Source organism: Dipodomys merriami, unplaced genomic scaffold (assembly GCF_024711535.1).
Source record: "Dipodomys merriami isolate MVZ:Mamm:240054 unplaced genomic scaffold, mDipMer1.0.p SCAF_42, whole genome shotgun sequence".
Classification (NCBI taxonomy): domain Eukaryota; kingdom Metazoa; phylum Chordata; class Mammalia; order Rodentia; family Heteromyidae; genus Dipodomys; species Dipodomys merriami.
The window spans coordinates 3,764,509-3,780,377 of NW_027205826.1; the positions used below are offsets into that span (position 1 = coordinate 3,764,509).

At 48.0% G+C, this 15,869-nt stretch overlaps 1 protein-coding gene across 1 annotated transcript; it reads left to right on the top strand.

Moving 5' to 3' along the window:
* The first annotated feature begins 218 nt into the window (after positions 1-218).
* Milr1 (mast cell immunoglobulin like receptor 1) lies at positions 219-15,658 on the top strand. Its single transcript, XM_069993088.1, has 8 exons — positions 219-483; positions 582-626; positions 2,443-2,712; positions 9,427-9,534; positions 10,889-10,973; positions 11,973-12,076; positions 13,427-13,495; positions 14,128-15,658. Exons 1-8 carry the CDS (start codon positions 429-431, stop codon positions 14,193-14,195), a joined length of 804 nt encoding a protein of 267 aa, XP_069849189.1. The 5' UTR covers positions 219-428; the 3' UTR covers positions 14,196-15,658.
* The last annotated feature ends 211 nt before the right edge of the window (positions 15,659-15,869 follow it).

Consider the following 15,869-nt stretch of genomic DNA (forward strand, 5'->3'; position numbering starts at 1 on the left):
ACACTGGCTTCGACCAAACTTGTCTCAAGTTGTAGCACTGTACAACGGTCTGGTCCCAGTATGAAATCAGCAATACGGAAGAAAATACTCAACACAACAGGAAGAATTTGTGGTCAGAGAGGCACACGCCCTTAGACGATAGAGGGCTTTAGTTTACCAAAACAGTCTAACAGGCAGATTTGTCCTTTTTTTGGTCACTTTTCCACCTTCCTGTCCTTTGTTCACAGGCAACTCACCCCATCTTTCTACGGGAACTCATGGAGACACACAGAGATGAGTTGAGCCAATTAGACCAGTTGTGAAAGGCTGGCCTAGAGCTCCTGACTTCCTTAGTCTGGTGGAGAAAAAGAGGAAGTTCTCCTGAGACTCGCGCCATCCCTGCCGCAGTTTGCACCATTCCGGGGCTCTCCTGTCATCTCCTCAGGAGGATGCGGGGCCAGTGGACCACACTGCTCCTCGGGGGGTTTCTCTCCTTTGTCTCCTGTAAGCTCACTTAGCGCTGCTGAGGTCTGATTCTCCAAATCAAACCATCCTGTGGAGAATCAGCTTTCTCTCTCTCTCTCTCTCCTGTTCCTTTTCAGTTCAAATGGCTGTGTCGGCTCATGAGAACCTGGACAGGAAAGCAGGTGAGTCTTACTCTTTTTTCAAAGGTGTTCATCTCTTAAGTTTTAAAAAGATGAAGAAACAAAGGGTGAAAGTCGATTTCGCTTCCTATTGTTAACAATGAGCTGTTTTAGGGAGGAAGCTGGGGCATTTTTTTTTCCCCCAGAGACACTGACACAAAGTTGAGATCTTTTCTACCAAGACTGTGTGTGTGTGTGTGTGTGTGTGTGTATTGGTGTGTGTGTGTGTGTGTGTGTGTATTGGTACCAGTGTTTGAATTTAAGAGTCTCTTCCTTGGCTTTATCGCTCACTTGAGGCTGGAGCTCTACCACTTGAGCCATAACTCCTCTTCCAGATTTTTTTTTTGTCGGTCGTGGGCCTGAACTCTGGGCCTGGGTGCTGTCCCTCAGCTCTTCAGCTCAAGGCTAGTGCTCTACCACTTGAGCCACAGCACCACTTCCGGCTTTTTCTGCTTCTGTGGTGCTGAGGAATCGAACCCAGGGCCTCATGCATGCAAGGCAAGCACTCTACCACTGAACCACCTTCCCAGCCCCCCTTCAGATTTTTTTAAATTTATATTTTACTGTAAAGGTGATGTACAGAGGGGCTACAGTTATGTAAGTCAGGTAATGAGTACATTTCTTTTTGAACAATGTCACCCACCCCCCTTCTTCCAGATTTTTGCTGGTTAATTTGAAATAAGAGTCTCTCTGATTTGTCTGCCCTGGCTGGCTTCCAACTGGAATCTTCAGATCTCAGTCTCCTGCATAGCTAGGATTACAGACCTGAGCTACCAGCATTGGGCTCTGTCCAAATAGTTTTCTTTTTCTTTATTGTGATTTTTTTTTTTTTTTTTTGGTCTGGTCGTGGGGCCTGAACTCTGGACCTGGGCGCTGTCCCTCAGCTCTTCAGCTCAAGGCTAGCGCTCTACCACTTGAGCCACAGTGCCACTTCTGGTTTTTTTTCTTTTTGCTTATGTGGTGCTGAGGAATCGAACCCAGGGCCTCAGGCATGCAAGGCAAGCGCTCTACCACTGAGCCACCTTCCCAGCCCCTTGTGATTGTTTTTTTGAGCTGAAAAACCAAACATAATCTTTGTGATATAGTTTAAGCCCCACTAGAAATACGTACTGGGGAGGGAGCAACATGAGTTTTAGAAGGGGAAAACTTTAAGATGGCACTGGCCGTGAGCTGACGTGACTGGAGCAGGTGGAGGGACACATACGCTCAGGATATTGTCTTCTATATTATTCTGTCTGAAATTTTCCAATTTCTTGTTTCGTTTTGTTTTGTTGGTCATGGGGCTTGAACTCTGGGCCTGGGGGCTGTCCCTCAGCTCTTCAGCTCAAGGCAATTGCTCTACCACTTGAGCCACAGCACCACTTCCTGTTTTCTGGTGGTTCATTGGAGATATGAGAGTCTCATGAACTTTCCTTCCTGGGCTGGCTATGAATCGTGATCCTCTGATCTCAGCCTCTTGAGTAGCTAGGATTACAGGCGTGAGCCACCAGTGCCCAGCAGGTAGACCCAACAAGTCATCAAATCTAATGTTTGGTCCTCTCGTTGCGTTAATTATTTCCAAGTCAGCACAGCAAGTGGTATTGGAATCGATGTGAGCTTTACCCTGGCGAAAGAAGAAAGTGAGCAGGCCTGCTCATATCTGCCCTCTGGTCATGGGGTAGAGACTAGAGTCCCCCTGAACCCCATCCCTGTGAAGGCTCCTCAGGAATGGAAAGTCCCCATCGTATGACCCAGAAAACATGCTTACACCGCCGCGGACTTCTTATCACTGCGTCTTCATGAGGACTTTTTCTTGTCTTTCCTTTTTTTTTCTTCCCAGAATTCTTTTCTCCAAATTTGACCTCAAACACAAGTACGGTGAGGATGGGCCAAAATGTCTTTCTGTTTTGTTCCATCAAGAACACATCGCTTCAGGCCAACTACTCCTTGTTCTGGTATACACAACAACTGGACAAGAAGAAAGGAAAAGGTGAACCGGTGATTTTTAACCGAAATATCTCGAAAGCCAATGAATCAGGCCCCTACAAATGCAAAGTCCAAGTTTACAACATTTCAAAATATAGTCAAGAGTTCAACTTCACGCTTGCTGGTGAGTACACGGCCTGATCTCGCGAGGGCCTGAGATCTGTGAGGTTCTCTCCTATTCTACAAAGGGCTCTTCGGGCCGCTTGGAAACAGAGAGCCTGTGAACATGTCACACAAGTCTCCCCCTCTCCCCCGCCTCCCCTCGCTTTTCCTTTCCTTCCTCCTCTCCTCCCCTTTCTCCTGTCTTTCTTTTCTTCCTTTCTCTTTCTTCTTTCTTCCTTTCAATGTCTTTTCCTTTGTTGCTGTTGATATAGAGCTGCTTGATGTAGCCCAAGCTCTGGATCCTCCTGCCTCAGCCTCCCACGGGCTGAGACTACGAGCCCCCTCTTTAACATGAGACCTGTCTTCCTAATAATTCTATTTCAGATTATTTCAGGTTCTCCAAAGGCTTCAATGTTTCTGATTAGCCAGATTGTCAGACAAAACTCACAGACCTTAACATTTCACTTATTGAAATCTTGTCCATATATATAATTTTTTGCCAGTCCTGGGGCTGCTTGAACTCAGGACCTGGGCACTGTCCCTGAGCCTCTCTGTGCTCAAGGCTAACATTCTACCACTTGAGCCACAGCTCCACTTCTGGCTCTTTCCGTGTATGTGGTACTGAGGAGTGGAACCCAGGGCTTCACGCGTGTGAGGCAAGCGCTCTGTCACTGAGCCCCTTCCCAGCCCCTTGTCCATATGTTTTATTTCACGATTCACACCATGAGGGCAGAATTCCCTTTTTTCCTGAAGGCCCAATAAAGAGGCCCTGGAATGGGCGTGAGGCCTCGCGAGGCCTCCAGCCCTTGCTCTTTCCCCACGCTCTTCTCAAGCACGCACCTGCCGCATCAGCACCCAAGGAGGCATAACTCTTCCTAACGCCTCCTATAGACACTCCTGTGTTTTCAAATATTTACTCATTCTTAGAGTAGCTCTATATTTCTCTCTGCCATCTGCCCACCCCCAGCCTCTGATTATAATCCAACATCAATGGGCCAAATCTGTGAAGGTGACCTTGATATGGACCCTTGGAAGGAGAGGGAGAATTATATATACATATATTGCCAGTCCTGGAGCTTGAACTCAGGGCCTGGGGCCTGTCCCTGAGCTTCTTTTGCTCAAGGCTAGCACCACCAGAGCCACAGCGCCACTTCTGGCTTTTTCTGCTTATGTGGTGCTGAGGAATCGAACCCAGGGCCTCATGCATGCAAGGCAAGCGCTCTACCACTGAGCCACCTTCCCAGCCCCTGTATATTATATTAGAGTCTTGTAAACATATGGTTTCCAGTGTCCTGATCCATTCTAACGTTTTTAAATGGATGATATTGAGATTTGAACTCAATGCATTACCCTTGCTATGCGGGTTCTCTACCACTTGGTTAATACCTCCAGCTCCTTTTTACTCTGCTTATATTTGAGATAGGGTCTGCCTTCTCTGCTTGGGCCTGCCTGAAGCCATGGTTCTCTATTTACGCTCTCTGCTGTAGCTGGGGTGACAGGCATACATCAACATACTCAGCTTACTCCGTAAAATGAGGGTCTCACAAACTTTTTACCTAGGCTGGCTTGGAACTGCCACCTTTCCAATCTTGACCTCTTGTTGGATGACAGATAAACACCACGGTGCCTAGCTATTACCAGAAGTTTTTGCCCAGGCTAGCTTTGAACTGTGATCCTCCTTACCTCAGCCCCTGAGTAGCTGGAACTACAGGTGTGAGCCACCTTGACTATTTTTTCTGAGAGATTCTTTTTGTACATGACCATTTCCTTTTAGATTCAAATGACTTAAAAATTAAATGTAGGAGCTGGGCAGGTGGCTCAGTGGTAGAGTGCCTACCTTGCATGCATGAGGCCTGGGTTTGATTCCTCAGCACCACATAAGCAGAAAAGGCTGGAAGTGGCGCTGTGGCTCCAGTGGTAGAGTGCTAGCCTTGAGCTGAAGAGCTGAGGGACAGCGCCCAGGCCCAGAGTTCAGGCCCCACGACCAACCAAAAATAAATAAATAAATAAATGCAGTGAAAATTGAGTTCCACAGTCACCATGGCAGTTCATTTGCTCAGTGGCCTCAGCTGGCTGATGCTGCCATTGACAACACAGACACAGAACATTTCCATCACTATAGAAAGTTCTATTGGACAACAATGGCCGAGCTCAATGACTCTGAGCTTTTTGGCTACAACTGTCTTACTCTAACAATCTAATGATAGTAATGGATACTTTCCCCAGGAAAATGCTCTTAAGAGTATAGCTACCCATTTTTTTGCAGAAGGTTTTAGAGGATGCTGTTTGTTCCAGGTTAGAACCATCCATCTTTGGGCATACATGGGGTAGAATCTTTCCCCCCACAAACGTGGTGCTGGGCTGGGACACATGTAAGGACAGTGACTGAACTGATCCTATTCTCCAGTGGCGGGCAGTAATTCCATGAGTGCATGTGGCTCGGGAACCTGTCCTGCAATTCATGAGCATGATTAGAAGTTCCTCTTTGACTCTTTTGGTAAATTATGAATCTATGTCATCCTCTGGCTGAGAACTAGCGACTCTCGCCTGTAATGCTGGCTACTCAGGAGGCTGAGATCTGAGGATGGAGGACCAAAGTCAGCCTATGCAGGAAAGTCTATGAAACTCTTATTTCCAATTAACTAGAAAAAAGTAACAAGTGGAGATGTGGCTCAACTGGTAGAGCATGAGAGCCTTGAGCGAGAAAAAAATTGAGTTCCAGCACCCAGAGCCTGAATTCAAGCTGCCAGACTGGCACAATCAAAACGAAGCAAAACAAACAAACAAAAAAATCCTATGATATCGGGGCTGGGAAGTTGGCTCAGTGGTAGAGCGCTTGCCTCACATGCACTAAGCCCTGGGTTTGATTCCTCAGCACCGAAGAAGCAGAAAAAGTCAGAAGTGGTGCTGTGGCTCAAGTGGTAGAGCACTAGCCTTGAGCTGAAGAGCTGAGGGACAGTGCCCAGGCCCAGAGTTCAGGCCCCACAACAAACAACATCAAAAACAACAGCAAAAAGCCTGTGGTATTTTCCATAGTCAGCAGGTCAGATGCTTACTCAGTGCAAGCAGTTGTGTTGCTGGGATTTCAATGATACTTAAGATATGGTTGTGGCCTGAACCAAGTAAGAACTGAGAGAAGAAATAATAAACACAAATTCTTCTTCTTTCTTCTTTTGAAACTGGTACTAGGGCTTGAACTCAGGGCCTTGCAATCTCCCTTCACCCGAGGCTGACACTTTATCACTAGAGCCATACTTCTACTTCTGGCTTTTTGCTAGATAAGAGCCTCACTCTTTTCTACCTGGGCTGGCTTTGAACCGGGATTCTCACATCTCAGCCTCCCTAGGAGCTACGATTATGGCATGAGCACAGATTCTTTAATCCTTGATCTGTTCATCACATACTTAATGAGAACCCAGATATACCAAGACCTGGGCTGGCTAAGCCTGGGCTCCTGTCTTAGTGGAGATTATACTCTACTAGGGCAGCAATCAAATCCAATTGCCCAATCAATCATGAACTGTGGTGGTTTCAAAGAAAAAGATGGCGTAGTGCTGGGGAAGATAAGCAGGAGGGACTTACCTGAGCCAGGTAGTTAAAACGGCCTTTCCAAGGGGACTATCTTCAAGTAGAGCCCTGGATGCTGAGAAGGAGCTCATTATATAGAGAGCAAAGCAAAGAGGGCACTAGCAAAGGATGATGGGATGTGAAGAGCTTCAGCTTGGGAGGGAACTGAACTCAAGGACCAATCAGGCAGCTGGGAAAGGTGAAGGTCAGATGAGGGGAGTATGACCCCAAATGAAACTGGATACAGAAGGGCCCACGTCTGCCATGTGTATTGGACAGACAGGAAATTATGAGGACTCTACTTCCCATCCTTGAAGAGAATTCATTGAAGGGATTACAGGGCACAAGGGCCAATGAGGACTGGTTGAATGTGTCATGTAATCATTTAGGAGAGAAACAACAGCGGGGTTGAACACACATGGGTCTCTTCAATTAGCCAGACCTCATGGTTAGTTGAACTTGTAGTCACAGGTGGGAATAATAAGGAAAGAACAAGAATGGGGTATTCTTTCTTTCTCTTTTTTTCCCTTTTTTTTTGTTTTGTTTGTCCTGGGACTTGAACTCAGGACCTGGACACTGTCCCTGAGCTTGTTTTGCTCAAGGCTAGCACTCTAACCCTCGAGGCACAGCACCACTTCTGGCTTCTTTGTTGGCTAATTAGAAATAAGGGTCTTGGGGCTGGGAAGGTGGCTCAGTGGTAAAGTACTTGACTTGCATGCATGAGGCCTTGGGTTCGATTCCTCAGCACCACAGGACAAGTCAGAAGTGGCGCTGTGGCTCAAGTGGTAGAACACTAGCCTTGAGCTGAAGAATTGAGGGACAGGGCCCAGGCCCAGAGTTCAGGCCCATGGCCAACAAAAAAGAAAGAGCCAGGCACCGGTGGCTCACGCCTGTAATCCTCGCTACTCAGGAGGCTGAGAACTGAGGATCACAGTTCAAAGCCAGCCCTGGCAGGAAAGTCCATGAGACTCTTATCTCCAATAAACCACTTGAAATGCAGAAGTGGTGTTGTGGCTCAAGCTGTAGAGCGCTCGCCTTGAGCTGAAGAGCTGAGGGACAGCGCCCAGGCCCAAAGTTCAAGCCCCACGACTGACAAAAGAAAGAAAGAAAGAAAGAAGAGTCTGATGAATTTTCCTGTTTGGACTGGATTTGCACTGTGATCCTCAGAATTCAATCTCCTAAATAGCTAGGGTTACAGATGTGAGCGCTTGGCCCTTGGTTTTTTTGTTTGTTTTTTTTAAATTTTATTTTATTTTATTTGTGAACATACTGTACAGAGGGGTTACAATTACATGGGCAGGATAATGCATACATTTCTTTTTTTTAATATTTTATTTTATTTTATTTGAGAACATACTGTACAGAGGGGTTACAATTACATGGGCAGGATAATGCATACATTTCTTACCAAGCATTGCAGCCTCCTCCTTTGTTTACCCTTCACATCCCTTCCCAGCCTCCCCTCTCCCCCCCCCCCCCCCCGGTTTTTTTTTTTTGTTTTTTTTTTAGCTTTCTGAAACACAGTTGGTTCATCTGTGGAATAACCCTGCAGAACTGCGGTGACGGTCAGATGAAAGCATGCTGGACACACAGAAGATATTCAGCCATTATCCTCCTCCCCTGTAACACTTCTGTTGATGAACTATATAACAAATAAGAGTTGGATTCGCTCACAAAAGAGAGCCTGGCTAGGCAGAACCTGCCAGAACTTCCTATTTCCTATGGAGGGTTTCCTTTGGATCTGTTCAACAGAATAGTGTCTGCTGAAGAAGTAGAACGTAATTGCACAACTGAATTCTTTTTTTTTTTTTTTTGTCGGTCGTGGGGCTTGAACTCTGGGCCTGGGCTCTGTCCCTCAGCTCTTCAGCTCAAGGAGAGCACTCTACCACTTGAGCTACAGCGCCACTTCCGGCTTTCTGGTGGTTTATTGGAGATAGGAGTCTCACGGTCTCTCCTGCCCAGGCTGGCTTTGAACCTCGATCCTCAGATCTCAGCCTCCTGAGTAGCTAGGATTACAGGCGTGAGCCACCAGCGCCCGGCCTTCTTCTTATTTTTTATTTTTTGGGTCCGGTCGTGGGGCCTGAACTCTGGGCCTGGGCGCTGTCCCTCAGCTCTTCAGCTCAAGGCTAGCACTCTACCACTTGAGCCACAGCGCCACTTCCAGCTTTTTTCTTTTTGCTTATGTGGTGCTGAGGAATCAAACCCAGGGCCTCATGCATGCAAGGCAAGCGCTCTACCACTGAGCCACTTTCCCAGCCCTGACAACTGAATTCTTTACATGGAAAAAAAAAACATTAGAAAAAATGGTATTTGAGGGATGAGAGTAAAGGCAATTATCTCTGAACTTGGAACTGGATTGTTGACAAAAGTATATTGATTACCAAGAGTAAAAAGAATGTGAATCTGGGTGGCCGTGGCCCATGCCTGTAATCCTAGCTACTCAGGAGGCTGAGATCTGAGGATCGCAGTTCTACACCAGCCAGGGCAGGAAAGTCTGTAAGACTCTTATCTCCAATTAAGCATGGCTCAGTGGTGGCATGCTAACCTTGAGCAACAAAGCTCAAGGATCGTGCCCAGGCCTTGAGTTTTAGCCCCAGGACTGGCATCAAGAGAGACACCAAGAGAGAGACAGAGACAGAACATGAGATCTGAGAGAGAGAGAGAGAGAGAGAGAGAGAGAGAGAGCGCTAGAACTCAGGACCTGGGCACTGTCCTTTAACTTTTCTCAAGGCTGGTGCTCTACCACTCAAACCACACCTCCACTCTGTGGCTTCTTTTTGCTGGTTCAGAGTCTCACAGACTTTCCTGCCAGGGCTGGCTTTGAACCTCCAGTCCTCAGCTCTCAGCCTCCCGCGTAGCTAGGATTACAGAGCACTTGACAATAATCACCTTCTTAAATGCAGTGTTATCTTCCTCTGCCTTGTGGAAGATGGTCTTGACTTTCTTCCTTTTTTTTTTTTTTTGTGGTCTGAGACCAAGACTTGAACTCAGAACCTGACACTTTCACTCATTGGCAGGAGCCAGTCTTCCAAACCCCCTGATCTTGACTTTGCGCAGTCTCAGGACTGCGATGACTCTGAGTTGTCGGTGCATTCTAGCCCGGGGAGCTGGCGCACAGTGGGTCGGCGAGCTTGCGTGCCGCCCTTCCAGCCGCCCTGTCTTCCTCCAGATGACAGCTGTCCTTTATGCCTCCTGCCTCTGCTGGTTCCTGTGTTACTGGTGCTGTTGGCAATCATCCTGATTCTGGTGTTTTGGATCCGACCAAAATACAAAGCAAGTAAGTGGGTTCCCACTGTTTCCCCTGAGGTTGGGTGGAGTGTGAGGAGGAAGGGAAGAGGAAGAAATCGGGGAGAGAGAGAAGGAGACACAGGCCTGGGAGTGGCTCTGGGCGGAGCAGTCATTGTCCTTTGGGACTTGGTGGCAGGCAGCTGGCCTCCCTGGCGGCCAGTGCGCATGCTCACGCAGCCCGTTGGTTTAATAGTTGGTTTAATGTTCTTGTTGCCTTCTCAAAATTCCCAATTTTCAGATTCTTTTTAAAATTAGAGTCAAATAGACCTAATGTGGACTCGACTATTTTTTTTTTTAAGGTGCTAGGAATCAAAACCAGGGCTTGGCACACACTAGCCAAATGTTCCGCCTTCCAGTTTCACCCAGCCCCCATTCTAACCTTTTCCTTTGGGGGGGGGGAGGCTAAGGGTAGTATTTGGATTTGAACTCAGGTCTTTACATCCCTAGATAAGCACTGTAGAACTTGAGCCTGGCTTCAGCCCCTTTTTACTTTTTAGACAAAGTCTGGCTTTTTCCAGGGTCCTGGACTGCTTTTTCTTTTCTGCCGGTCCTGGGGCTTGAACTCTGGCCTAGGTGCTGTCCCTGAGCCTCTTTGTGCTCAAGGCTAGCCACTTGAGCCACAGCTCTACTTCTGGCTTTTCCTGAGTAGTTTATTGGAGATAAAAGTCGCACAGACTTTCCTGCCCTGGCTGGCTTTGAACCTTGATCCTCAGATCTCAGCCTCCTGAGTAGCTAGCATTACAGGTGAGAGCTCCTGGCTCCTGGCTTTGTGGCCAGCTTTTTATTGGTTGAGATGGGGTCTTTAGAATTTTTGGCCCATACTGGCCTTAAACCCTTGATCCCCCATTCTCTGCCTCCTGAATAGCTATGATTAGAGGCATGAGCCACCGGCACACAGATCATTACCTACCTTTTGAGCTGTTCCAAAGCCTCTGCTAGAGTGTTTTCTGGAAAGAAAATGTGGCCATATCCAATAATCTCATAGGCAAAGAATGTTCCTCACTGGTCTGGAAACCCACCAGAGGGCTGTACTAGCCAAAGCTACGGCTTTCCCTCATTGGACAACTGAGGCCCTCAAACAGGCCACTCTCAAAACTGTGGAGGATTCTGCTCTTTGGCAGTGAAGACATAGAAAAGAAACTGAACTGGTTCTGGCTGACGCATTCTGAGCCAGGCATGGTAGCATCTGACTGCAATCCCTGCACTCAAGAGCCCGAGGCAGGGAGATCTTGAATTCGAGGCCAGCCTGGGTTCCCTAGGGAGAGTCTATCTTAAAAAAAAAAAAAAAGAGCAATAAAATAAAATTGGAAAAACAATGCAGGATTCTGTACCAATTTGTGCAGAAAAATCTACAAGAGTGAAGGGGCCCACGGACTCCGGAGCTCTATCCTTGGACAGCGAACTGTATGCAAACCCCTGTAGTCCTCAACCAAGTAAGAGAGCAGGGGTGGGGTTTGGGTAGGGTTTGGGTTGGTGAGGGAGCCTTCTCTTTATTTTTATACACGGTATGTGTGTGTGAGAGAGTGGGAAGGGAGGGAAGGAGGGAGGGAGAGAAAGGGAGATCGATCCCAGGGCCTTACATGGAGACATGGAGATCTTGAGTTCGAGGTCAGCCTGGGGTACATAGGGAGAGTCTTTAAAAAAAAAAAAAAGAGCAAGCTGGGTGCCAGTGGCTAACGACTGTCATCCTAGCTACTCAGGAGGCGGGGATCTGAGGATCACAGTTCAAAGCCAGCCCGGGCAGGGAAGTCCAAGAGATTCTTTTTTTGTGTGTGTGTCTGGTTGTGGGGCCTGAACTCTGGGCCTGGGCGCTGTCCCTCAGCTCTTCAGCTCAAGGCTAGCGCTCTACCACTTGAGCCACAGCGCCACTTCCGGCTTTTTTCTTTTTGCTTATATGGTGCTGAGGAATCGAACCCAGGGCCTCAGGCATGCAAGGCAAGTGCTCTACCACTGAGCCACCTTCCCAGCTTCCAAGAGATTCTTTTTTTTTTTTTTTTTTTTTTTTGTCGGTCGTGGGGCTTGAACTCTGGGCCTGGGCGTTGTCCCTCAGCTCTTCAGCTCAAGGCGAGCGCTCTACCACTTGAGCTACAGCGCCACTTCCGGTTTTCTGGTGGTTTATTGGAGATAGGAGTCTCACGGTCTTTCTTGCCCGGGCTGGCTTTGAACCGCGATCCTCATATCTCAGCCTCCTGAGTAGCTAGGATTACAGGCGTGAGCCACCAGCGCCCGGCTCCAAGAGATTCTTATCTCCAATAAACCACTAGAAAATTGGAAGTGGAGCTGTAGCTCAAGAGGTAGAGTGCTAGGCTTGAGCTGAACTGAGGGGCAGCGCCCAGGCCCAGAGTTCAAGCCCCACAACCAACACACACAACACACACACACACAAAGAGCAATAAAATAAAATTGGTAAACAATGCAGGATTCTGTACCAATTTGTGCAGGAAAGTCTACGAGCGTGAAGGGGCCCATGGACTCCGGAGCTCTGTTGCTCGACAGCGAACTGTATGCAAACCCCTGTAGTCCTCAACCAAGTAAGAGAGCAGGGGTGGGGTTTGGGTGGGGTTTGGGTTGGTGAGGGAGCCTTCTTATTTTTATACTCAGTATGTGTGTGTGAGAGAGAGAGTGGGAAGGGAGGGAAGGAGGAAGGTAGAGGGAGATTGATCCCAGGGCCTTAAATGGAGATGTGAGTTAAAAAGTAGAACTGAAGCTGGACACTGGTGGCTCATGCCTATAATCCTAGCTACTCAGGAGGCTGAGATCTGAGGGTCACAGTTTGAAGCCAGCTCTGGCAGAAAAGTCCATGAAACTCTTATCTCCAATAAACTACTCAGAAAAAGCCGGAAATAGAACTGTGGTTCAACTGGTAGAACACTAGCCTTGAGCACAAGGAGGCTCAGGGACAAGTGCCCAGGCCCTGAGTTCAAGCCCCAGGACTACCACCACCACCAACAACAAAGTAGAACTGAGAGCAGGAATGCACTGTCCCCCATTCTGGTATTGGTCTCATTTCAGATGCCAGATCTCTCACTGGTACTCTGTTCTTGGTGACATAGAGGTGGCCATAATTGATCTGTCACACACTTTTCTCAACCTATTTTGGAGAGTTGTTTTTATTTTTTTGGTCAGTCATGAGGCTTGAACTCTGGGCCTGGGCACTGTCCCTGAGCTCTTCAACTCAAGGCGAGCGCTCAACTACTTGAGCCATAGCACCACTTCTGGTTTTCTAGTGGCTAATTGGAGATGAGAGTCTCATGGACTATCCTGAGTAGCTAGGATTACAAGGTGAGCCACTGGTACCCAGCTGTTTTTTGGTTTTTAACATCGGTGTGGAATGAGTCACACTAAGTCTCAAATGAATTTGGTGATCACATATACCCTTGAGCTTGTGATCCTCCTTTTTCAGTCTCTTGATCTCTGGGATCACAGGCAGGTGCTACCGCACCAGCTAGACAACCTCCTTTTTGTAAAACATTATTTATTCATCGACAAATACAGTAATAACGTATCCCTTGGTTGAGCACAACGTTTTTGTTTTGTTTTTTCCTGGCTTATAAGTGCTGGGATTGAACTCAGGGCCTCACACACTCGGCACGTGCCAATGACAGTAAGAATCTGGTACCTTGCTGTTCACCGCCATCCTCAAGGTGTACAATCATAGTTACCTCTCAAAGCAGGCATGGCATCCGGGGCCTGCCTAGCCCAGAGCTGGTCTCAGCCAGCTCTGGGTGCAGGGCTCAGTCATATGCCTGCCCTGTCCAGCACCCTGACTTGTGTCATCTAAGCGGGAGAGGGTAAGTGCTCTGTACAAAGTCTCCAGACTCCGCGCTGTCCCACATGAGCAGAGAACTGGCCCACTACCTCCTGTGCCTTGTCTTTACCAGGGTCAGAATCTACTCAGGAGATACAATACGCCACTCCAGTGTTCCAGGAGATGTCAACCTGGAAGCAAGGTCAGCCCAATGGGAACCAACAGTATCATAAAAGTCTCTTATCAAGAGATGGAGGGGGGCTGGGAAGGTGCTCAGTGGTAGAGCGCTTGCCTTGCATGCATGAGGCCCTGGGTTCAATTCCTCAGCACCACATAAGCAGGAAAAAGCCGGAAGTGGCGCTGTGGCTCAAGTGGTAGAGCGCTCGACTTAAGCTGAAGAGCTGAGGGACATCGCCTCATGACCGACAAAAACAAAACAAAACAAAACAAAAAAAGAGATGGAGGAATGGGAAATGGGGAACAATGCCCTCCCAAACTCGAGAGGAGAATTCAAGGTCATTACTGAACACTACCAAGAACAGTCGGAATAAACCAGTTTCTCCTGATTTCCCTTGCTTCTCATTGTTAGTGTTGTTCATGACCGGGACTCTACCACTTGAGCTATGCCTCCAGTCAGGCGTTTTTCTGGTTCATTGGAGATGAGTCTCTTGGATATTTCTGCTAAGGCTGGCTTCAAACCTTGATTCTCAGAGCTCAGCCTCCTGAGATTACAGGTGGGAGCCACTGGCACTTGGCTAGCAGTCGGGTTCATTTTTAGGGCCCCTCTGGGCAGATAGCCAAAGCTCCCTCAACTGTGTTTCCCTTTTATTTTAGAAGACTATCACATTTCTGAGATTCGTTCTGTCTATTGTGAGCTCAACTTCTCAACTGTACATAACTGACTCCATCTCAGGAAGCTGATCGACATGAAGAGACAGCAAACTCGTCTGCCACTTAAAATGTCTAGCCTGGTCCCGCGAGTGAAGCCTGGGTTTTTCACACCTGAATGCTATCGCCTGGCTCAGGGGTGCATCTTTTCATGTCATCACACATACTTTGGGACCCTGCAGGTAGCAGCTTTTGAGGACTTTGGCGCGGGGGCCTGATTTTCAAAGAATAATCTTAAGCCACGCTGCCAAGTGCACCCTGCAGCCACTGGTATCACTCCAGACACCGTTCAGGTTCTCTGTTCCTGGGTCCTCCAAGGGTTGACAAGCAAAAGCACAAAGCACAATCCATCCACATCTCAAAGCAGTCCACCTAGCCAAGCACTGGTGGCTTGTGCCTGTAATCCTAGCTACTCAGGAGCCTGAGATCTGAGGATTGAAATCTGTCTGCCTGGACAGACAAATCTGAGACACTCTTATTTCCAACTAACCAGCAAAAAGTCAGAGTGGAGGCATGGCTCAAGTGGTAGAGTGCCATCTTTGAGTGAAAAAGCTAAGAGATGGCATCCAGGTCAAGTTTAAGCCTAGGTACTGGCACTGGCATGCACGCACACACACTCACACAAAGATCTTTTATTTATAAGCCAGTATATCAAAAATGTTATCAGCAGCTGGGCGCTGGTGGCTCATGCCTATAATCCTAGCTACTCTGGAGGCTGAGATCTGAGGATCGCAGTTCAAAGCCAGCCCGGGCAAGAGAGACTGTGAGACTCCTATCTCCAATAAACCACCAGAAAACTGGAAGTGGCGCTGTAGCTCAAGTGGTAGAGCGCTCGCCTTGAGCTGAAGAGCTGAGGGACAGTGCCCAGGCCCAGAGTTCAAGCCCCACGACCGACAAAAAAAAAAAAAAAATGTTATCAGCATGTGCCGCTGGCCCTGGTGCACAGGTAACAGGCGGCGCTGTGCAGGCTTACTTACTGCATTGGGCCTTCATGTGGTTGGCCACCACTGAATCTGGCAGCCTATGTACAACCAGGTCCGGGCCTGACCATGACACTAGATGCCCCCCCCCAATCTGGTTTTATATTCTGCATGTCCCCCCTCCTCAACACTGTAGCTTGTTCCACTCTGGGATCCCCTGGCTCCTGGGGAGGGCTAAGAGCCTGCTTCCCCTGGAGGGACCGTCCTCCCCGGCCCCAGCTCTGGAGAGCAGACAGGGATGGCTCTTCAGGAAGCCATGTGAAATTCTATGAAGCAAACAGAAAGTGCTTGCCGGGAGTTGGGAGCAGAGGGGCTGAGAAGTGACTACGAGTCAGTGACGACAGGGTTTCAGTGAGGGAAGGTAAGAATGTTCTAGAAATGGATGGCGGTGATAGGTGTGCAACAATATGTATTTCTCAAAACTGAATGAATACCTAATATTGAGACAATGGTATATTTTATGTCATGTATATTTTAGCACAATAAAAGACTATCGTGAAGGGTCTGTATCACCAGGCTTTGTGTGTGTGTGTGTATGTGTGTGTGTGTGTGTGTGTGTATTATTACCAAGGCTTGAAGTCTTGGTTGTATGTGGGTGTGTGCTAGTACTGAGGCTTGAACTCAGGGCCTGGATACTGTTCTTTAGCTTTTTTTGCTCTAGGCTGGTGGCCTACCACTTGAGTCACAGCTCTATGTATGGCATTTTGC